We start from the raw sequence: 23780 nt of genomic DNA, 5'->3' as shown, positions 1-23780 counted from the left end.
AAAACACACACACATCACAAAAAGCAATGGCAGCAACCTTACGCACATCGGCTGTTGCTTCCCAGTGGCTGGGAGGGTTATTTTCTAGATCTGTGTGGCACAGATTCCCAAATTATTTTGAAGACAGGGGTAATATATAAATATACTCATGTATACGTCTAGAAATTTAGGTCAAAAAATTGACCCAAAAAAACTGAGTCGACTTATCCACAGGTCAATGTAAGTACTGTATCTTAACTCTTATTTAAAAGAAGGAAACATCCCTTGGTGAAAAGCGAGAGTATAATCTGTCCTGGAAGTACTGACCCCCTCTACTCTCTCATCCATCCAGTCTTAAGAGTAAGCAGAAAGAGTTATGTCTGATGGGATTTTATAAGTTCTTTGACACTATTTTGCTTTGCTTCATCCTTTGCCATATGCCCCTAAATTTTGCCCTCGATTTATCTACAGATCATAGCAAAATCCATAACTTTGGCCTCAAAACTTGCCCTCAATTTATGCATAAGGTCGACCTATAGTCGAGTATATACGGTAACTAATATACTGTATATACTCATGTATAAGTCTAAAAAAAAATTAGTCAAAAAATTAACCCAAAAAACCTATGTCAACTTATCCACGGATCAATGAAAGTATTGTACTTTGGCTCTTATCAAAAAGGGACCATCCTCTGGTAAAAGGCAAGAGTGTAATTTGTTATGGAACCCCTGACCCCCCCTCATTCATCCAGTCTTTAGTGTGAGTGCAAACAGCTGGAATTTTGTAAGTTCTTTACCATTGTTTGCTTCATCCTTCAGATCCTTTGTTATATGCCCCTAAGTTTTAACCTCGACTTATCCAAGCGCCATATCAAAATCCATAATTTTGGCCCCAAAACTTAACCCTCGACTTATACATGAGGTCGGCTTATAGTTGAGTATATACAGTAATAAGAATTCAGTTGCAGTTCCATCTTGATGGTTTCAAACATGGAGGTCAGGTATTGTTCCTTTGTCCCTCAACGCAAGATGTAATCTGATACCCACAGATTACCTTGCAATGATATTTGCAAGGTCCCCATCTTGGAGGGGGGGGGCGTCAAATGCAAAAGTCATTTCTACAACAGCTATGTATATGTGTGTATGTGCCTTCAAGTTTCCTGTTGACGTATGACGATTCCATGAATTTCACAGGGTTCTCTTAAGCAAGGAATACTCTGGTTTTGCCAGTTCCTTCCTCTGAAATATAGCCTATAGCACCTGATATTCATTGGCAGTCACCCACCCACATACCAACCAGGGCTGACCTTGCTTACTCAATGTTTATTCCTTTTTTGTTCCCCTACCCTCACTTCTTGTACTGTCTTAAGAGCGATGGAGGTCTCTCAGTTTGCTCATTGTTTTGTAATGTTTAGTTTGGTCCTAATCCCAACAGTGGGTTATGGAAATTTTTGTCTTCTTTTGTTTTTAATGGGCCTAAAGGTGCTTTTGACATAACTTATTATGGTCTCCGCCAAAGTTAATCTTGCGGGAGAAATCTCTTTTGATATTTTAATTAACAATTTTGCCAGAGTGAAAGTCAGGAAGAATTCATTCAAGAAACCATTCCTGTTTTAAGTACCAGATGGTTTATTAATTATTGTAATAAAGGATTTTAATCTGAATTGTGTAAATGTTTGGTAATTCCTGCTCTTAATTTTAGAAATGATAAACAATGTTTATGGGTAATAAGATGACTCACAGTTTCCTGAGACAGAAATACATCCCATTTGCATTCCATTAATGTTCCATTAGGCTATTTGATGAATTGGCATACATGACTATTAATGATTTTATAATCACTAAATGCAACATGCTTAACTATGTAATACTGATATTCCATATAGTTAAATATGCTATGTTATCTGTTGAAAGCTTGAGGGTGCAGGAGAAGGCTTCATGACTCTTTCCCCCCCAGATAACCTCTTTGTGGCCCAAAATTTGGCTTAGCCTCTGGGGGACAAGCCCCTGCATTTATACCCATAGTACACAATCCAGAATGTTAGAACATGTTTCAGGAAAAGCAGTATATAAAAAATAAATAGAGTACAAGAGTCTCTCTCACACACAGACAAATGCACCTACACCGCAGTTAGATAGCTTTGGGCAATAATACTGAGAAGATGATAACAGCTAGGGGCAAAAATGGATGTTTATAACTCCCATTCCAGCAGTAAGATCACAAGGGAAACATTAGCCAAATTGTTTGTAACTTAAGTTGCTTCCTGTATGTCACTTACTTGCATGTAATAGTAAAAAGTGACCATTCTGTGATGTATGTTGGCTAGTGGCAGTTGGTGGCTCCCATGTCTACAAGACAGTAAATCTTTTCTGGGTTTATCTGGGAAATAGTCCAGAGCCTTGGATAGCACCTTTAAAGTCAAAAGTAAAACTTGGAAGTTTATCCTCTGTTATGGGAACTGGAAGGGAACTCTTGAGGCCATGTGCAACCTGGAAAAAACGGATTTTATCACACAGCTAGTTGTCCTGGAAAGGGCCCCATTCTGTCCTCTGGCACCAAGCTGTCTCCATTCAGTGCTGAGGAGCATTAAATGTCTTCCAACCGAGGAAAATGGCGCCCCTCAGCATTGAATGGGGACGGCTTGGCGCCAGGGGACAGAACGGGGCCCTTTTGTGGACGATCCACTGTGCGATAAAATCTGCTAAATAGTTTTCTGGCAACTCACCTAACTTACTTCTCATTTCTCCACCCCATCGCAGACCGCAAGTTCCTCATTGCCAATGCACAGATGGAGGACTGTGCCATCATTTACTGCAATGATGGCTTCTGTGAGATGTTTGGCTACTCCCGGGTGGAGGTGATGCAGCAGCCGTGCACCTGTGATTTCCTCAGAGGGCCTGACACTACCCACAACTCCATTGCACAGCTGGGCCAAGCATTGCTTGGAGCAGAAGAGTGTAAGCTAGAGATTCTCTACTACAGGAAAGACAGTAAGTGTTTTTATTATTATTATGACTAACAGATTGATTGATTGATTGATTGATTGATTAGCCTAGTAACTAGACCTCCTCTTCCTGTTTGTGACTTGCCTTTTGATTTTAGAGAGGTCAAATGTAAAAACTGTTTCTCTGTACTTCAGTTTGGATTCTTATCTATTTTGTACTGTGATAATAAGCAACATGGATTTCCACAGGCACCTACTTAGCACCTGCCTTTGTCCTTGGAAGTCAATCCTTGGCATAATCATGCACTGAACCAATCAGAATGAAGTAATGGCAATGTATGGAGATAGCAGAATGAAATAACTTATGGGAAGGTTAACACTGAGAGAAGTTCAAAATGGAGGTGGTGCCTGCACAGATCTCCTTAAACCAAGAGTGGGCAAAGTCTAGGTTGTGCATGGTCTTCAGGGGGGCTATCCAGGGCTATCCAGGAGCAGTGCAGGACAACATTCTGCAAAGTAATTGTTTAGGTTTATTTTCCTACTCCAGCTACAGCAGGCTCTGCTACTCATCATTGCTGCTGAATTGACTGTTGCACAAGTGCTTATGGATGGGCATCTGTAGAACCTTCTCTTGCTGGGAGGGAGGCATGACTGGAGGTGGCAAACAGAGCATCATAAGAACCACTCAGCCTGCTTTGTGTACATAGTGTGTTGGATTTTCCTGCGCTAACATTTCATGTGTTAAAGAACAGAGCATCTGTTTAGCATCCCTAAACCTGTGTAGGGAATCTTCTCCTCCAGCCCAACTCCTCCCTCTGGAAGCAGCCAAAAAGGAATACCATCAGCGAATGAGTCAGGAGAATTCTTGCTCTGCATCCCCTCCATCGTATTCTTCCACTGGCTGAGTGGATAGTTAGAAGATTCTTCTCTCTCTATCAGAGAGTAAAAGAGAAGGGAAGGAAAAAACCAACCAAAGAAAATGAGCCTTGTGTTGTTATCTGCGTGCTCCTGCTGTGCTTTTCTTGAGCTACCCTAGCTGTCTCAAGCTGGGCTGACCAAATGAAAAACAATATCAGCTGGTGAAGTGTTAAGGAAGGAGTGGGCAGGAGGGAAATTGTTTCAGTTATTTCATTTGCTTCAGCCATGGCTAGGAGGGGGAAGTGTTCATCACTCTCTGCTCATTTTGCAATCTGTTGGTCCTTCTGGGTTATGAGCTGCACCAAGATCACCTTCGATGCTTCTCAGCAGACTACTTATTCCAGAGATCTTGTGACATGAAAACACTGTACTTGGCTCCCCTGTCTCTTATTCTGAGGCAAAGAAAGCACAGATCAGAAGGAAGAGAAAAGAACCAAGGGAATTCTTTCCCTTGAGTGGCTTTTAAAAAGTACCTACCATTATCTTAATTGCGACATTAATTAGATGCCACCCAGCAGAAGGGTGCTTCAGTTTATGAACAATCCCTGTAACACAACCAGCATTGTAGATGTACTAATTAAAAGTATTGCATTGCGGACTGAAAATGTCCTTCTATTGATAGCGTTCATCCTTTCCTAATACGTTTAATTCACCCTGAAAAAATGAGGTGACAGAGAAATCAATTGATTTCATGGAATGTTCTCACTTCCAGCAGTATGTTTTGGACAGATCTTGGAGAAGTTACTTTTTGGATTACAACTCCCATAGGCCCTTAGTAGGGAGATTATAGGAGTTGTAATCCAAAATGTAAACATTCTGAGCTCTGGTTTAGATGATCAGGCTGTAAAAGAATGGAAGCATTTGTGTGTCTAGTTTTAATCTTCAGACAACATTTATGTTTATGAAAGTTTCAGATGAATTAACATATTTGTATGGGGGAGGGAGAGGCAGGGTACAGCAGAAAGCCCAGGCCTCTGAAAACTATAACCATATTTATCTTTCCGAATATCATAAAAGACTTCTAGACTTTAGAAAAATGTTTTTCCCCCAAATACCTTGCTGCTTTGGTTTGTTTTAAGGTTCTTTCTTTCATTATGTTGGGGGGGGCAGGTTTAGGAGTTCTGTATGATATATGTATGCCCCCTCCCACATTTTTCTTGTTGGGGAGATGGTTTGAGGATTTACATATTATTTATTTATTTATTCTGCTTTCTATGGGCTAATTTTAAAATCCATTGAAGTAGGGTCAATGGATTTTGCTTTGCATTTGATGTCATTGCAGTGGGCTACATCCATGGTGACCCACTTGCTCTACTCCACCAGCTTCCCTGGGCATGAATTAACAATGGTCGGTCCCTTCCTCATGAAAGAGAGCTTGACTCCCAAATGATGAGAGGAAAAGTAGTAGATTGCATGGCGGTAGCAAGGTGTTTAGCGAGGAAATGAAGAGATTTCTGCAGAGTAGCAAAGGGGGAAAAAAGAATGGATAGGGTGATTTCCATCTCTTTCCCATTGGATCTGTCCTCCTGCCTGTTTCTGGCTTATGGAGGGAAAGGTAATAATACTGTGTAGTTCTGCCTATCCCTCCATTGCCGCAAAATGTGAGGCCTTCCACTTATCTGCACCCCTGCCACCAATTTGAGGACCTCCTCCGGTCAATTGTCGTGGCCACGAACTGTGCAGACCTCCTAGATGCTCTGTGTAGGATTTTATTTATTTTCTATCCCCACCATACACTACCACTCTTTATTATCTTCTGTTACCACAAACACCATGCTTGGACTCAACTTTCCAATATCTAGCGTTCCTGGAGGCAAAAGTGTATAATACAAAAATAATGATTTATTGAACAGAAATTGAATATAACATCACCAAGTAATAATTTAACATATCTTAATCACACTACACACTCATCTCCTAGATAACTCTGATCCTGACTCTAACTCTCTTCTATCTCTGTTACCCACAAAGGTGGGGGCTTGAGAAATCCCACCGGGAATGACAGTCTCTCTTTGAAACATTGGGGAATATTATTTAGCTCAAAGGCTTTCAAGAGGGTTGGTAACATATTTTTTAGGATCTTTGAAGCCAATTTATACCAAGAATGCTACAAGAGAACTCCAGTTTAATACAACTAAGAGGTTTTTATTTGGAAATGTATAGAGCTGCAGAATGGGCAGAGGGAATGAACCAGAGACTCGGAGCAGACAAGAGTCTCTTCAGTGTAAGTGAAAGAAGGACAAAGAGAAGAAAAGGAAAAAGTTGGATGCTCAGCTCATGGCTGAGGGAGCACCCAAAAGTAGTCAATTAGAAAAAAGTGCTAGATGCTCAGGGAGGGAACACCCCCAAAAAAGAAGTGATCAAAGAGGCCCAATTTTGAAAGATCATTATACTCAGAAATCTTCCTCCAAAACATGTTTGTGGACTGACACAGAGTTTGAAAACAGTTCTGATATTTTCCTGAGAATGGGCAAACTAATCCAGCAACATGAGAGTTTTAGCACCAAGGTGTTAAGAATCAGATACAATCTGAAACGACTTCCTTTGATTTTGGGATTAGCAGGGGAAATGGCAGGGAAATGTCCAAAAGGTGAGGAGGTCTGATCTTTTCCTATTTTGACAACTGCTTCCCCTTATTGCTTTCCTATAGTAAATACAAACCAAGCTGGTAGAATAAATGTGTCATATTATGCATTACCCATGGTGCCTGTCTTTTGTTCTCTCTAAACCAGGCTAGTGACCCCAGCGCAGGTGTCTTTTAACTTTCTTGGGTCATTGTGAGCTCCAAAAACACCTGCCAGGTTATCCTGACTTTCAGTCATGTTACCCACTAGATATTAATTATGATTTTCTATATATCCAACATGAGGGTATGCAGTGATATGTAATATCTCTGACCCTGACTAACTCTAACCACTCAAACTCTTCAACCTCATCAACTAATCCCTAATTTTGACAGACTACCCTGACCAGTTGTCATACACCAGCTTTTTAAAAACTCTTCCCATTCTCTCACCTCTTTCAGCCTTAACTGAATTTCTCTTGCTTTGCTTTTTCACTTTCATGCTTCCTTCCCTTGCCCTTTTTCTTACCTAAAATTTATGTTTTCCAGCCCTCACATAGCCTTCTACTCACAGCAGGATCCCAAATAAATATTACATACTTAGAAGGAAGGGAAGCTTAACAAAATAAACCAAAGGGCAGGACAATAACCAGGACAGACTGTCCAGTAAATGTCTAGATGAAAAAAATCTTAACAATAAGGTACTCAATTAAAGTCAGCCAATAGGGACAAAACAGTTAAAAAGAATCTAAAAACAATATAAAATTACATTAAAATATACAGAAGTTAAAAGGCATGACAAATACACATGCTCAATATAAAAACTGCCATAGCATTGAAAGCCAATTGTGGACCCTTCATGGGCTGGATTAGACCAAGGTTCCCCTTGGGAGTTTATCAGACAAGGGAAATTGGAAGTATAATCCAATGGCAATCTGAACGCAATCATGGGGTTTCACCTTATTGTGTGATAACCCACTACACGCAAATTTGGGCAATGGGAAGTCAGTCCGAACGCAATCGTGTGGCTTCACGTTATTGTGTGATAGACTGCCACACGCAAATTCAGGCAATGGCATTCTATTTTCGGGCAATGGGAAGCCAGTTCGAAAGTAATGCGCATTCATGTAATTGCGCTAAACTAGCAATTTTAAGTGAATGTGTTCTGGCCCCACTTTCTTTTCATTTGAATTTAAGAGCAGTTCCTCCCATTTGATAAACTCCCTGGTCTAATCCTTGAAGAGACATTACAGTGAAACTGAAAAGTGGATTCTGGAAAGTGTAGTCAAAATGTTTTCCAAGTTCTGATTTTGGCTCATTTACCTGGTAACCCTGTGAATTGCTTGTGAATTACTTGGAACCCTGTAAATGACCTCTCCATGTTGGCTGGAATCTGATATCTTAGTAGAGCCATCACCTAGATCAGAATAGATCACACAAATTGTGCTACTCAGTTAAAATATGGGGCAGGTCACAATCCCTCCCACTCCCCTTGTGACATGCTTTCTTAATACAATCTTCTGCCCTGTGCACCATTTGGTTCAAGTCATTATGAAAACCCAGGCCAGGCCCCCAGGTCTCCTTATGTAAGTGATTTTGTAAGTAAGAAAGTAATGAAGCCAGCAGCATGGGAGTATTGAGAAGTAGAGGAAGCTGCTTGAGCCGTGTAATATTTTTGTGGCAGATCAATTCTTTGATCCAGGCCAGGTTTCCAAAAAGTTCTGGGCTAAGCATAAATAGTCCACCCCAGGGTTTATATTAGACTAACAAATCAAAAGCAGTCTGCCTGTGACTGAAGGCAAGGAAAAAGCTATAGAACCGCAAACTCTACATCTTTAAAATTTGGTATGCCTCCAGAATCTTATTTCTAATAGTTCCTAGGCATCAGAACACAACAGATGTGCCAGTACCAAATACAGTCATGCACAATGAAAGCCAGGAGATCAGAGGATGCAGCTGCACCATTAAAAAAACAACTGAAGTCCATAATGGGAGAGTCGCTGGCCGTCAAGGACACTTGAAAGGCACCTCTCTTGCTTTCACGCCTTCATAGATTTCCTTTACACAGAAAGGTGTGTTCTGTTCTACCTGCCTCTACTTCAGCAATCTTGTACAAAAGCCCTTGCTCCCTGCTTTTCATCCCTTTGAGATACATTCTGCTTCTAGCCCCAGAAGATGATAACAGGACCTCTCTTGCCCAAATGCACATTCTCTCTCTCTCTCTCTCTCTCTTCCCCCTTTGCCTCCCCTCCTTTTTCCTTCTTTGCTAGTCTTGAGAAAGTGTTCATGTCTATTTTTAAAACCCTGTCTCACTAGCTAGATGAATATGATTGTCTCTGCTGCTCGACCCTCAGTCTGTGATCATCCATCTCTGTATTATAAAGTGGTGTTATCAGCTGGGGAAAGACCTAGTGTTATTGGCAGCCGTGGCTTAATTAGACAGCAAAGCCTCTATCCGTTAGGTCTGTTTCTCACAATATTGCCAGCCCACACTCTTCAGACCCTGTCTGCAGAGTTTATTACGCTGTGACTTGTATGGTCCTTTCCATGCTTTTGCAGCCCACCAGAGACAAAACAGTTAGTGGCTCATGTTCAGAAACAGTGTCTGGTGCCAGAAAGAAAGAATAAACAGTAGGCAGATTGCCCACATTTTTTTCCAGAAGAGATGAAACACTAAGCAAGGCACTAGAACTGCACAAATGGCAGGTCAGCATAAGAACTAGAAAATAAATATCTACCTACACTGTATATATCCAGTATGATACAGATATCAAGGTATTTGAATGCTCAACACACACACACACACACACACACACACACACACACACTGATCTGTATTAATAGGACAGATAAGGCATATCAGTGTGCCTGAACAGACAGGCCAGAATAAAGCTGCTTCATGTCACTTTGGAGGTATGCTGTTTAAATGACGCATGCATCTTAAGAGGCCAGAAGCTGCGCCAAAGCTGCACTTCAGTTCTTAGGACTGGAGCATAGCGTTGGCATGGCTTCCAGCCTCTTAGGACACATGCATCATTTAAGCAGCACACTTCCAAAGTGGCCCAAAGCAGCTTTATTTTGGCCTGTCTGTTCAGGTCCTATATATTTTTGCTTATGCTGCTCAATTTCTTATGCTACTTCTACTCAAGTATGTAGATAAAGGAGGTATACAGGACACCTAGGATGCTCCACTGGCCCCTGAATATCTCTTTCAACCCACTTTCTAGCAGATGAGTACTCATCAAGCATTGCCCACAGATTTAGATCAATCTTCTGTGAAGTAACGGCTGGAGAATCAAAGACTGCCGGGTGTGGAATGGGGGTGGACGAAGATTCAGCAAAAGCTACCGTTCTCCAGATCACCAGCTCTGCTCTCATAATCATATTCTGTTCTGCTTCTGCAGAATACAGATGGAGGAGTGTGTTTTTTAAATGAATACACACAGGCATTACTTCATTCTCCCTCTATTGACTCTTTGAAACATGGGTGGGAAATGCACAGTCCTTATGGATATTGGCCTTGGAGCTCTGGATTACTGCCCATCCACTACTCCCCTCAATTTTTGCAAATAAAATAAAATAATCCACATTTTTTGGTTGAAAATCACTCTGGGGCATGCATTTTTTGTTCCCACAAGAGCAGAAAATACCCCCCAATACTTCCCATAAGCAACTTCTGAATCACTTCCTGGTCTGTGAACATGGTGGTGGTATAGACTACTGAAGGTTGGGAGGCATCTTTGGTAGGGAAGGCTAAAGACCTTGTAATACTACAATACCCAGGATGTCACAGGATGGAGCTACAGTACCTAAAGTGGTGCCAAACTGCATTATTTCTATGATGCAGATGAACCATAATAAAAGAGAGGAAGAAGCAAGGCAGTTGCAGGAATAGATTCCCTGAATTTCAATAGGGACTACTGTTCTGGGTTCTGTGGAACCCATCCTCAACCTGCTATTGACTGCTCTGCAGCATCCCTCAAAGTATGTTCCCCCAATTGGCAATTCTTTAGCCCCCGTTTCCCTGTCTGTTCCACTGACTCTTCTGCCAGCCCGCCATCAGGTCTGGGACTGCAGGGGGAAGCCACTGAGCCTTTATGCAGCTGAGTCAGAAGTGGTAATCCAGCCTTAGTGGGGATCAGTCAAAAGTTAATTTCCTTACAAGATGCTTGACAGCTGAGCTTGACAATGACAGAGCACAGCAGCACAGAGGTTCATTACAAACTAAGTCACTTGAGCCAGAATCCATAGGAGTGAGGAACTGCAGCATGTAATGGCTGCTTCCACTCGGAGGGAATAATACTAAAACAGCAATCATTGAACTCCTGTAAACCTTAGGAGTTAATAATCTACCTCACTGCCCCAAACCAAGCCTACAAATAGCATTCCCCACCTCCCATGGTTTAAGCTGCCCAGTGATGCAAGAACACAGCTTTCTCCCACTGCTGTCTCTTTTTGGTGGCTTTGAAAGCAAGCAGAGACACAATAAATACACAAATTTATGTCATTTCCTCAGTGTGAATGTTCAGTTCCCTTATTAGCTAGCAGTTCCAGAGACCTGGGTTTAATTGGCAGTGCAAAAATAATACGGCTTGATAGTTTTTTTGTGGGGTTTTCGGTCTATGTGGCCATGTTCTAGATAGAACATGGCCACATAGCCTGAAAACCCCACAAAAAACTATGGCTGCCAACCGTGAAAGCCTTCGACTCCACAAATGCAGTTTGACACTGCTGTAACTGCCATGGCTCAGTGCTATGGAATACTGGGATCTGTAGTTTTGTGAGCTATTTAGCCTTCTGTATCAGAGAGCTATGGTGCCTCACAAAACTACAAATACCAGGATTCCATAGCACAGTGGTTAAAGCAGTGGCGGTTAAAGTGGTGTCAAACTACGTTACTTCTGTAGCCTGGATTTGACCATAGAGGATAAAGTGACAGTGGGATGTGTCTGTTTGTGAGAGGACAATAATGGAGGAATACAATATTTTTTCAGAGCTCAGAAAAGTTACTTTTTTGGCATACAGTTTCCAGAATCTCACAGCCAGAATGGCTGGGGAAGGCTGGACATTGTAATTAGATGTAACAGTTGTAGTTATACAGACATATGCTGAGCTGTGTGTGGTGGTGCAGATAGTGTTCATGTGTACGGTGGCATCTGTTCCCTCAGAATCAATCTGCATGCACTTGAAATTCCCTCTTCCCTCCTCCATCTCTCGGCCTTCACTGCCATTTACGAGCTACATTGGAAGCCGAATGTGTGGGTGGGTATTGATTTTCCATGTGAACATTGCCATTTTGAGAAGGAAAGGTTACTGAGGAAAAAACACATCTCCGTTCTTTGTTTTATGCCCCCATTATTTCTTCAGTCAGCAGCATTTTAATTTACATGAAAAGATTTCTTCCCGGCAAGATCCCAGAAAGTCAGGATTGAATAATGCGGGGTCAAATGAAGCTTTTGCACAGCCTTTCCTCTTAATGGAAATGTGGGACAGGGGACTTAGCCTGCATTGCCAAGGAACTGTCTTATGCTCCTTGTCTGGCAACAATACTCTAGCATAAAAAATACATAAAGAAATCTAGTAGCTCCTTTGAGATTGAGGAAAAAATTAAAAAGAGGAAGAGGAGAAAAAGAGGAATGTAGGTTTAAGACTTAAAGGTGCCACATTCCTTTCTTTCCCCCACTCCTCCCCTCCGACTTTGCTGTAAGAGACTAACACAGCTACTTGGGGGAAATTGTAGCATAAACCTTTTAGAGTAATAGGGGTGGGATTTTTAGCATAAGCTTTTATGGACTGCTGTACACTTCATCAGATGTCATCTGGGCTAGATTATAGTCCACAAAAGTTAATGCTGGAAATTTCTCTGTGAATGATTTCTTGCTAGATTTGTTGCTGGTTATTCCCAGGATAAATCCTATTTATTCGCAATGTTGTGTGAAAATCTTCACCATGATTGCACAATTTCCCTGGGATATTGACTCATTAAACCCCTGAGTTTCCCTGTGTTTCCCTGCATGATAAAGTCCCTAGTTACTGTTAAAAGTGCTATTGAATTCCTTTATGCCTTTTAATGCTAAAACAGACTAACATGGCAATCTTTTTCAATACCTCCCTGGTTGTTTTATTATTCTGTGCTGGAGTCCAAGAGGAAACTGATCACATATCAAAACAAGTTTTCTTGTTAAGTATAGGCAGTTGGAATGCTAAAGCAGGAAACATAGCAGAAGTAGAGATTGTAGGGGGGAAATGGCCTGGTATGTAGAAATGAAGCAGGAGAGCAACTCACTGAATTTTGCAAGCCCAACAGTTTGCTCATTACAAACACATCCTTCAGGTAACCAAAGAGGTGACTATACCTGGACACCACCTGATGGCTAATATAGAAATCAAATAGACTAATTGGATGGAGCAGCATCACAAGGGTTGGCGTCACCTAGTGCGGTAACTCATGGTGTCACACATACCTTTGAACTCCTCCCATGCCACACTAAACAGAACCCTTAGTAATGTTTTTAATACTAATGTTACTCATAAATCATAATTCCCATATATCACTGAATGGAACCGTAATAGTTGTAGCATAAAACAACTGAGCTAACTTTGAAACGGAACATGTATAAGAAATGGAAAAAGGGGGAAATCACGAAAAAGGAATTCAAAGAAATAGCAGGCATGTGTAGGGGTAAAGTCAGAAAAGCTAAAGCGCAGAATGAACTCAGGCTCGCTAGAGAGGTTAAGAACAATAAAAAGGGCTTTTTTGGATATGTCCGCAGCAAGAGGAAGAAGAAGGAAACGGTAGGGCCACTGCGTGGAGAAGATGGCAAAATGCTAACAGTAGACAGAGAAAAGGCAGAATTACTCAACACCTTCTTTGCCTCAGTCTTCTCAGAAAAGGCAAAGGATGCTCAACCTGAGGATAATGGAGCAGAGGACAGGATAGGGGCATTTCAGCACAGAATAAATAAGGAGATAGTAGAGGAACACCTTGTCAATCTAAATGAATTTAAGTCTCCGGGACCAGATGAACTCCATCCAAGGGTATTAAAAGAACTGGCAAATGTAATATCGGAGCCATTGGCAATAATCTTTGAAAACTCCTGGAAAACAGGAGAGATCCCAGCAGACTGGCGGAGGGCAAACGTTGTCCCCATCTTCAAAAAGGGGAAAAAAGAGGATCCCAACAATTATCGTCCAGTTAGTCTGACATCAGTACTAGGAAAGATTCTGGAGCAGATCATTAAACAGAGAGTCTGTGAACATCTAGAAGGCAATGCCATAATCACAAAAAGTCAACATGGGTTTCAGAGAAACAAGTCATGCCAGACAAACCTAATCTCTTTCTTTGATAAAATTACCAGCTTGGTAGATGAAGGGAATGCTGTGGATATAGTATATCTTGATTTCAGTAAGGCCTTTGACAAGGTTTCCCATGACATACTTGCAAACAAGCTTGTAAAATGTGGGCTACACAAAGGAACTGTTACATGGATCTGTAATTGGTTGACCGGCCGAACCCAAAGGGTGCTCAACAATGGCTCCTTTTCATCCTGGAGAAAAGTGACCAGTGGGGTCCCACAGGGCTCTGTCCTGGGCCCAGTGCTATTCAACATCTTTATCAATGACTTGGATGAAAGAATTGGGAGCATACTTATCAAATTTGCAGATGACACCAAATTAGGGGGAATAGCTAATACCCCAGAGGACAGGATCAAGATTCAAAACGACCTGAATAGACTAGAAAGCTGGGCCAAAGCTAACAAAATGAAATTCAACACGGAGAAATGTAAGGTATTGCACTTAGGGCGGAAAAATAAAATGCACAGATATAGGATTGGGGACACCTGGCTGAATGAAACTACGTGTGAAAGGGATCTAGGAGTCCAAGTAGACCACAAGTTGAACATGAGTGAACAGTGTGATGCGGCAGCTAAAAAGGCCAATGCTATTTTAGGCTGCATCAATAGAAGTATAGTGTCTAGATCAAGAGAAGTAATAGTGCCACTGTATTCTGCTCTGGTCAGGCCCCACCTAGAATATTGTGTCCAGTTCTGGGCACCACAATTCAGAAAGGACATTGAGAAACTGGAGCGTGTCCAAAGGAGGGCGACAAAAATGGTGAAGGGTCTGGAAACCATGCCCTATGAGGAACGACCTAGGGAGCTGGGGATGTTTAGCCTGGAGAAAAGAAGGTTAAGAGGCGATATGATAGCCCTGTTTAAATATTTGAAAGGATGTCATGTTGAAGAGGGAGCAAGCTTGTTTTCTGCTGCTCCAGAGAACAGGACCCGGAACAATGGATGCAAGCTACAGGAAAAGAGATTCCACCTCAACATTAGGAGGAACTTCCTGACAGTAAGGGCTGTTCGACAGTGGAATGCACTCCCTCGGAGGGTGATAGAGTCTCCTTCCTTGGAGGTCTTTAAACAGAGGCTGGATGGCCATCTGTCAGGGATGCTTTGATTTGGATTTCCTGCATGGCAGGAGGTTGGACTGGATGGCCCTAGTGGTCTCTTCCAACTCTACGATTCTATGATTCTATGATTCTATGAACTAGCAAAATTAATTTTTTTTACCTTTAAATTACCATACAGCCTAAATGTATTTTCATGTACTTAGTTCCATGTGGCTAAAGTGAAAATTTGATAAGATTTGGGTTGTTTGTTTGTTTTTAAATAAATGTACCCTTTCTCTGCCCACTGAGCCTGGCCCCAATCATACAATCTCTTAAGCATTTTAAAGGAATGCAGGTGAATTCTACAGCCCATTTGTGCCAAAAGGCAGATGTTTGGTGTCACTCCACTTAGGATGTCACCTACAGTGGTGCCTCGGGTTACGAAATTAATTCGTTCCGCCATTCCTTTCATAACCCGAAAATTTCGTAACCCGAAACACTTTCCAGTTAGCACTGGAAAGCCTATAGCTGCACTTTGCAGCATTTGAATTTCGCGCCGAAATGAATTTCGTAACCCGAAAAATATTTCGTAACCCGAAACAGTTTCTGCCAATCCAACTTTTTCGTATCCCGGAAATTTCATAACCCGATCATTTCGTATCCCGAGGCACCACTGTAGTGTGGTCCGCACTCCCCGCACCATCTAGTGACTCCTTGATTAGAAGCAGAAGATGGGGAAGCTCCATTCTGCCTACAAAAACAAGACCAGAAGCAGATTGTGGCACAGACATAAACTGTTGAGATATATACAACTAAAGCTAAAGAAGAATACTGAACCAACCATCATGCCAAAATACAACCTGAAGAGCATTCTTGTAGAATTTTTAAATAGTGTAGAAAATAGATTTGCATTATTAAGCTTAATTGACTAGGACCCAGAAAAACTCTGGGCAGAAGCCTGGGACATTGTCAAAGAAGAATGCATAAAGACAGTATCTGCAGACAAAAAGGAAGAGAAACCTCAATGGATAGAACTCTTCAAGCAGTAGAGATAGATGATAGCAAAAGTAAAAAGTGGCACGAATAGGATCAGACCCCTGACTGCAACTCTTCAACAACTTGTGCACAATAACAAAGAGAACTACTATAATAATCAATGCAGAGAAACAGAAGATGACAACTTAAAAGAAAGAACAAAAGACCTCCTCCACAAGATCTGAGAAATCAAACGGAAATTTAAATCAAGAGTGAGAATGCTCTCCAACCAGCAGTGGAACACATTACACGACCAAGTACAGATAAAGAGCAGATAGAAACAATACACTGAAGGACTATATAAAAGAGATGAAAGGATAACATATCCATTAAAGGAAGAACCATTTGAAAATGAACGTGCAATTTTAAAAAGTGAAGTGAAGCTGCACTCAAAATACTTGAGAGAAATAAATCACCAGGAACAGATGGCATACCAATAAAGCTACTTCTATCTAAAGACAGACTCTTGTCTGGTTCTAACTAAAATCTGTCAACAAATATGAAAAACAGAAGAATAGCCCACAGATTGGAACTGCTCAATATACAGTCTGTCCTTGCCTTACGCGGGGGATCCAATGGGGCTCGTGCGCGATGGCGTGGCGGCGCGGGAGCGCGCGGGGCACAACGGGTGCACGTACCTATTCAATTGAATGGGACGCGCCGCCTCTTCCGCCCCATGCGCACCCCACGGCTTGAGCGCGTATACTCAAGGCCGCGTATGGCGCGCCCATGTATGGCACGGGCGTGCTGTACAGTGGTGCCTCGGGATACGAAATGATCGCGTTACGAAATTTCCGGGATACGAAAAAGTCAGATTGGCAAAAACTGTTTCGGGTTACGAAATATTTTTCGGGTTACGAAATTTATTTCGGCGCGAAATTCAAATGCTGCTATAGGCTTTCCAGTGCTAACGGAGTATTTCGGGTTACGAAATTTTCGGGTTACAAAAGGAATGGCGGAACGAATTAATTTCGTATCCCGAGGCACCACTGTACATTCCAGTCCCCAAGAAAGGGGACACCAAGGATTGCAGTAACACCATACTATTGCATGCATCTCCCATGCAAAATGATGCTCAAAATTCTATATCAAAGACTTTTACCATGTCTGGAGCAAGATATGCCATATAGCCATATTGGGTTCAGGAAAGCAAGATGCAAATAATTTCAAAATAAAATTAGCTTGTGCTTTATAGATTATAGCAAAGCCTTTGATTGTGTAGATCATGAAAAGCTTGATTATCCTGATGCATGACCTGCACTCAGGACAAGAGGCTACTGTTAGAACAGAATGTTACAGACCGCCGAAAAGCGGTGGTCTGCTGCTGCCGCCGGTTGCAGCATCCAGGAACCGCAGCAGCCAAACGGCACGGTTCCCGGACGCTGCAAAGAAGAAGCGCGAAAATCGCGCTCCTTCCTGCGCCCCGGAAGAGATGCTGCAAGTGCAGAAGCGCACACTTGTGGCGTCATTTCCAGGACGTGACGTGCGGACGCAGTGCGTCAGATGGCAGCGGTCGTGTGGAACGGCCGCCGCCATTTCGTACGGACTCAGTCCGTACTAGGGTTAGGGGCGTCTGGAACAGACGCCCCTTTCTAACCCTAGTATGGACTGAGTCTGTGCTAGGGTGCCCGTTTGTAACGGGCCATCAATTCATTTGAAATGTGCTAGAGAAGCATTCTGCTGATACTGTGGACTGCTAAAAGACAAATGAATGGGTCCTAGAACAAATCAAATCAAGAATGAATTCTCCCTAGAAGCCAAGATGACTAAACTGAGATGGTCATACTTTGGCTATACCATGAGAAGACATGACTCATAAGAAAATACTTCAAACTTTATAGAACTTTAAAATTGTTTAGGGTGGCTAAAAGGAAAAGGATTTGGAAGAGCTTCAAGACTCTACTGACTTGGGGAACTTTTCTAATTTGGGGAATAGCCATGACAATGATATACATGGGTTAGTGTAAGCAAACATAAAGTGATGGGACAAAAACATTTTACATTTCTATTTACCTTTATGGAGTCTGAGTTGGCTGTGGCTAGTTAAGAAAGGAAATTTGGCATTGTGCTACAAAGTTTGATGAAAACATTAATCCAAAATGCACAGCTGCTGGAAAAAAGTTCTATGTTGCGCACAATAAAAATTGTAATAAAAAAAATCTGTCAATATCATACCGTACTTATACATATTTATTACTTGACCACACTTGGACACTGCACCTTTAAAAGGATACTGTGGAGATGGATAAGATGTGGAGACAGACAATCAAGAAGATCTACAGAATGGAGTAAGTCCCCTGTGTGGAAGGATTGCTATATGTGGAACTAGTTAAGCTTAAAACAAGGTGAGCAAGTAGAGCCATGATTTGTTGTTGTGTGCCTTCAAGTCATTTCCAACTTATGGTGACCCTATGATGGGGTTTTCTTGGCAAGGTTTGCTCAGAGGAACTTTTCCTTTGCGTTCCTCTAAAGCTGAGAGCGTGTGACTTGCCCAAGGTAACTCAGTGGGTTTCCATGAGTTGTAGTCAGCCATGATAGAAGAGCATAAAATTGTGCTTGGTGTGGAGTAACTGTCTTATGAATCTCTCATAATACTACAACCTAGAGTCATCTTCTGAATGATGGTCAATTCAAGACAGACAAAAAAGAAGCACTTCTTCATATAGTACATAACATAAATCATGAAATTCATTGCCACAGGATGAGGCGATGGCCACCAACTTCAGCAATTTTAAAAATGGTATTAGACAATTTCATGGAGGATAAAGCTGTCAATAACAGCTGGTCAAGATGGATGTATATATTCTCTCTGATAGCAGAGGCAGCAGGATTCTGCATCAGAATACCAGCTGCTAGAGAACAAGAACAGGAGGGTGTTATTTCCTTCATGTTTTGCTTTGGGTCTTTCAATAAGTATCAGGCTGGGCACCGTGAGGAACAAGACTGCTTGACTAGATAAAAAAATATTTGATCTGATCAAGCATGGCTTTTCTGATGTAGTTATCAGTGGGAAAGAAAAGAGAAAAATTGGCCAAACTGAAGAATTAAAACGTGTGTGCAGGTGTGAAAATAGAAGATAGTAGGGCAATAGACTGAGTATTTTAAAGCTGGGTCTGCCATGTTGAGGGTAAAATACACAACAGCAAAGCAAGGCACAGAAGGGAGAACAGAGGAGATGGCTGGCTCTGGTCCTCCTGGATTCACTGGATAGGTGAAAAATTCTAAAAATGCTAAGAATTCAATTCTAAAAATGGTCCATGGCCCAGACATTACATTGCTCTTTGGAATCCATATTCCACAATAAAATGGGGTCATTATAACCATGAGTTGGGTACTCTTTCTGTGAAAATACCTAGATCACACCAAAGCTCCTTTGCTACCTCTTTCTTCTTTTTCTTCTGTCTGATAGCTTAATTATTAAGCAAGAATGGCAGCTCTGACCTTTTTAAAAAAACAACGATGGCCCATGGGAGCCATTCCTGAACTGATCTATCCATCTCCCAGGAAGGCAAAATGTTTGCATTCTGAGACATCATCCCATTCTGTTTGTGGATTCAGTCCTGGAGAACACACTCACCATGCTAGCAATGGTCTTCAAGTAAAGCAAACTGCTTTTTGAGACAGAGAGAGGAAAATGTCAGGGTTTTGTTTTCTTTTTTCCGGGCTTCTTCCAGCCGTCAGAGGTCTGGAAAGAGAAAGAACTACTGACTATGCAATTAAAAACCCCAACATTTCAAGACAAGTACAAAAAACCAATTTGTGCAAATGCACTATGAACAAAACAGATCGTGCGGATTATGTAAATGTTGCTTGATTATACACAGATTTTATTTGGCACCAGCAGTTAATAGTCTGAAACATTGCCACTATATTAGATCAGATACTCTAAAATAATTGGAAAGTAATGGAAGGGAAGGAGGGGCAGGAATTAAGAGACACTGTTAAATAGTTGCAGTGGAAATCACAGTTACCCATGAGAAAGGGCCTAATTGGTAGGGAATGGGAATTGCATAGTAAGGAATGGGGGACAGTTAACCCACATGATCACTGGCAGGCTGGCTGTCATGGATGACACACCCTCCAGCATTTCACAGTTGGAAACTGGGATATGTACAGTCCAGCAATAGCAGAGTGTGAGCAAGATGGCAAAAAGTATTAATGAAGAAGAAGCTAAGAGAAGCTTCAGCAGTTTGCTTTTGCTTGAGCCTAGTGGGAGGTGCAAGATTTACTACCTCCTCTCTTCTTCCCTTTACTGAGTTGGGCCCAAACAGACAGGCCAAAATAAAGCTGCTTCAGGTCACTTTGGGGGTAAGCTGTTTAAATGACACACACATCTTAAGAGGCTGGAAGTTGCGCCAAAGCTGCACTCCAGTCCTTAGGACTTGATCCATGTCTTTGGCGTGGCATCCAGCCTCTTAGGATGCATACATCATTTAAACAGCATACCTCCAAAGTGACCTGAAGCAGCTTTATTTTTGCCTGTGTTCAGGCCCTTAATTGAGTGCAAACTACTTTTGCACTTTGAACTCAGTTTGCAGCAATAGAAGTAAGCCAGAGGCAAAGGGGGGAAATGGGAGGGAGGGGGGGAGGGAGAGAAATTGGGACATTATGAAAGCAACTGGGGGGGAAATGGAACAATAGAGGTTTGATCAAGACTGTCCCTGTCAAATCAGAACAGTTGGAGGGTATGGGATGAGAATGTAATTTCAATTCACTTTTATAATTTACCAAAATTCACAAATTTGTTCATTTTCAAAATGTGAACTTGTGGGTGTTTTCTTAAAAGTAGAATTCGGGAGAATTCAAAGCTGACAGATTCATCAATTTTGTTAATATACCCTTCATATCCTGCACTGTATTTGGGGTCAATATATATTTTCATATCTGGCGTCAGCATACTCCTAATAGGTCCTGACGACTTTTTTGAGCACTAGGCGAAGTTCCAGTGAGAAAGGAGTGGAGACCTGAAAGCATGGGCATAATCTAGACATTACTACAATAGTTGAATGGGTGTGCTGACTACTACCTCACTCTGGTCCTTTTGCATATCCTCTTGCACCAAGAGACAAAGGAGGTCTCATTGCACCAAAGCAGTAAACCAGTTCCTTCTGCCTGCTTTTTGCCATGCTTCCAGCCAACCTCCCTGTCCATTCACCCTGGGGTTGTCTTAATCCAATCACCGTTTTTGTAACCCTAAAGTTAGAGCCATCAACTTGTCTGGAATTCCATTGCAAATTCCAAGGAAAGGACATCAGACCTTTGTTACCACCACTTGAGGCTAGATTTCAGGTATAAATATTGGTCCCAAAACCTAGCCTCTGCACACACGATACGTATACAGTTAATCCCCCTTCTGCACTCTGTGTATAGCCTGTGCTGCCCTCAGACCCCAGTCTGAGCTATTCCCACTTTCCATAGTATACCCTTTGAACAGGTAAATATTGCCCTCTTTAAACCCTTTAAACTCTGCTGTCTAATTTCGGCACCTCCCTTTCAGTTAGCTGTGAATGCTATGTCTGTTTGAATCACTATCGTATCTGTGAATGCTCTTCACATATTTCTAAATAAAATCTTAATTCACCCAAACCTGGAGTCCTCCTCAGTTATTACTGGTATACCACAGGTGCCAATGGTCCTAAAGTTACCCAGCTTCTTGCAAGTTTAAGTTAATTTTGCTGTCATTTAAAGAGAAGCTGACACACTTGGTGGGGACCCCTCAGTCCCCCACCTTTCTTTGGGTAGCTATCTAGGCTTCAACATGTAAAAAGTCTGAGTTTAATCCATGTATATTCCAGACATGTTGGTGTTGATTTAGGGTTGCAAACCCCTTTTCCTCTCCAGAGACACTCTTTGTATTTTTCACCTTTGTTTTTTAGGTCCAGTATGGTATTCTCATGCTGGGAATTGCTGTACTTATTGGATTTGGCTGCTGCAGATAGGAATTTACTAAAGCGTGGAGACTTTTTCATATGGGGGATAGAATGCACATGAGATTCAAAACATCTGAATGCAGGAGAAAATGAAATGCAAGATTTTCCTACCTCTGTTTTTTTTGCAGATGCTCCTTTCTTATTGTTAAGAATGTCTTGGCAGTCAAATCATTAGAATTCTTCTTTCAATATAAAAAGTGAAATTCTGGAAACCTGATTACATTTTACTGCAAGCAGAGTTCAGCCATTGCAGCTATTTTTAAAAGGGAAAATGATCTAAACCTTGCTGGTTCTCCTCCTATTGATATTCCTCACCAAGGCATACCAGCAAACAAGAAACTCCCTACACATTATGGGCTACATATCAGGAATATTAAAACAAAACAGAACAAAAAATCCTTTCCCTTTTGCATAACGGTCCATTTTGGTTCTAAAGTTTTACTGGGCAGACTTTTTGTATTCCATTCCAAAGCTGCAACCAATCATGCTTTTCTGGTTGTTTTATCTGAATGTTAACATACTTTGGCAAACAATTGCAAGGATACTTTACATTTTTATGTATAGAGGTAAAGCATCTTATATGCAAATCTAAATATGTAATATTCTAGCACAGTTTTGCATCATGGATCCTAATGATGCCAGGCAAATTATCTGATTGGTTGATTATATTAAAAATATTTATCATTTGGATGTCCAAATAACAGAATCCCAGAAGTCAGCTATGCATCTGGATGAGCGTGTCCAAAGGAGGGTGACTAAAATGGTGAAAGGTCTGGAAACCATGCCCTATGAGGAAAGACTCAGGGAGCTGGGGATGTTTAGTCTGGAGAAGAGAAGGTTAATAGGTGAAATGATAACCCTGTTTAAATATTTGAAAAGATGTCATATTGAGGAGGGAGCATGCTGCTCCAGAGACTAGGACCCAGAACAATGGATGCAAGCTCCAGAAAAAGAGATTCCACCTCAACATTAGGAGGAACTTCCTGACAGTAAGGGCTGTTCGATGGTGGAACAAACTCCTTCGGAGTGCAGTGGAGTCTCCTTCCTTAGAGGTCTTTAAACAGAGGCTGGATGGCCATCTGTCGGGGATTCTTTGACTGAGAGTTCCTGCATGGCAGGGGGGGTTGGACGGGATGGCCCTTGTGGTCTCTTCCAACTCTATGATTATATGATTCTATCACTTAGCAATTTTGTTGCTTTCCTGCTTTGTATTTGGCTATAATCCTTGGTGTTGTTTGTCAACCTTTTCCATTTCCCCTGTTAGCAGCTGATTTGAAAACAAGCATAATTCACCTCATATCAGATTGCCATCTGTAATAGCAACCATCAGTCCAAAGTGCATGCAAATATTTGAAATAATGTTTCATGTTTTACTGTTACAGAGGAAGGAGAATGGAAAGAAAAAGCTATCATGGTGTTGCAAGGTTCCTGCTTTAAGTTGTTTTTAAAGCTGAGAACCTGCTACATCACCTTGGTTCAGAGAAAGCTTTGTGGCATTAATTAATCATGTTACTTATGATGATCCTCTGCTGTAAACACAGTTCACTCAGTTGCTATGTTGAGAGAGTGTCAAGTGTTGCTGAAGGTTGGTTTTGATAGGGCGAGTGTATCCAGGCTGTATGTATCCAGGCCAGAACTTGTGAAAGTTACCACTTTCAACTCTCAGAATCCTATTCCCACAGCCAGCATGCCCACTAGCCATGCTGACTGAGGGATTCTGGTACCTATACTTCAAAAAGTAACTTTTCCAAGCTTTGATGCAGAAACTGTGAAGTTGAAGCATTAGGTTACTTGAGAACCAGCTGAATTTATCAAGCAGGTCAAACTGTCAAAATGGAATTCCATATTAGAACCTCAGTAGCTACAACAGGTTGCTTATCTGGTGGAGGGATAATTTGTCATTGCTATCATTATATGCTGGGAAATCCAAATAGCTGACAGACTGATCCCATCTGTTAATGCAGTAAGGATGCATTGTGCACAAACCACATTGAAAGGACTAGATGTTGATGACCAAGA

The 23780-nt window shown here is 41.6% G+C and overlaps 1 protein-coding gene across 1 annotated transcript in view; it reads left to right on the top strand.

Moving 5' to 3' along the window:
- KCNH6 (potassium voltage-gated channel subfamily H member 6) overlaps nucleotides 1-23780 on the top strand; it is a 146369-nt gene that overhangs the window by 29270 nt on the left and 93319 nt on the right. The window contains exon 2 of the mRNA XM_042471046.1: nucleotides 2739-2969. Within this exon, the coding sequence (XP_042326980.1) occupies nucleotides 2739-2969 (231 nt within the window). The remainder of the gene's footprint in view (nucleotides 1-2738; nucleotides 2970-23780) is intronic.

This window comes from Sceloporus undulatus, chromosome 6 (genome assembly GCF_019175285.1).
Source record: "Sceloporus undulatus isolate JIND9_A2432 ecotype Alabama chromosome 6, SceUnd_v1.1, whole genome shotgun sequence".
Lineage (NCBI taxonomy): Eukaryota > Metazoa > Chordata > Lepidosauria > Squamata > Phrynosomatidae > Sceloporus > Sceloporus undulatus.
Note: the sequence above shows the minus strand (reverse complement) of the source record. Positions and strands in the feature narration are given on the sequence as shown.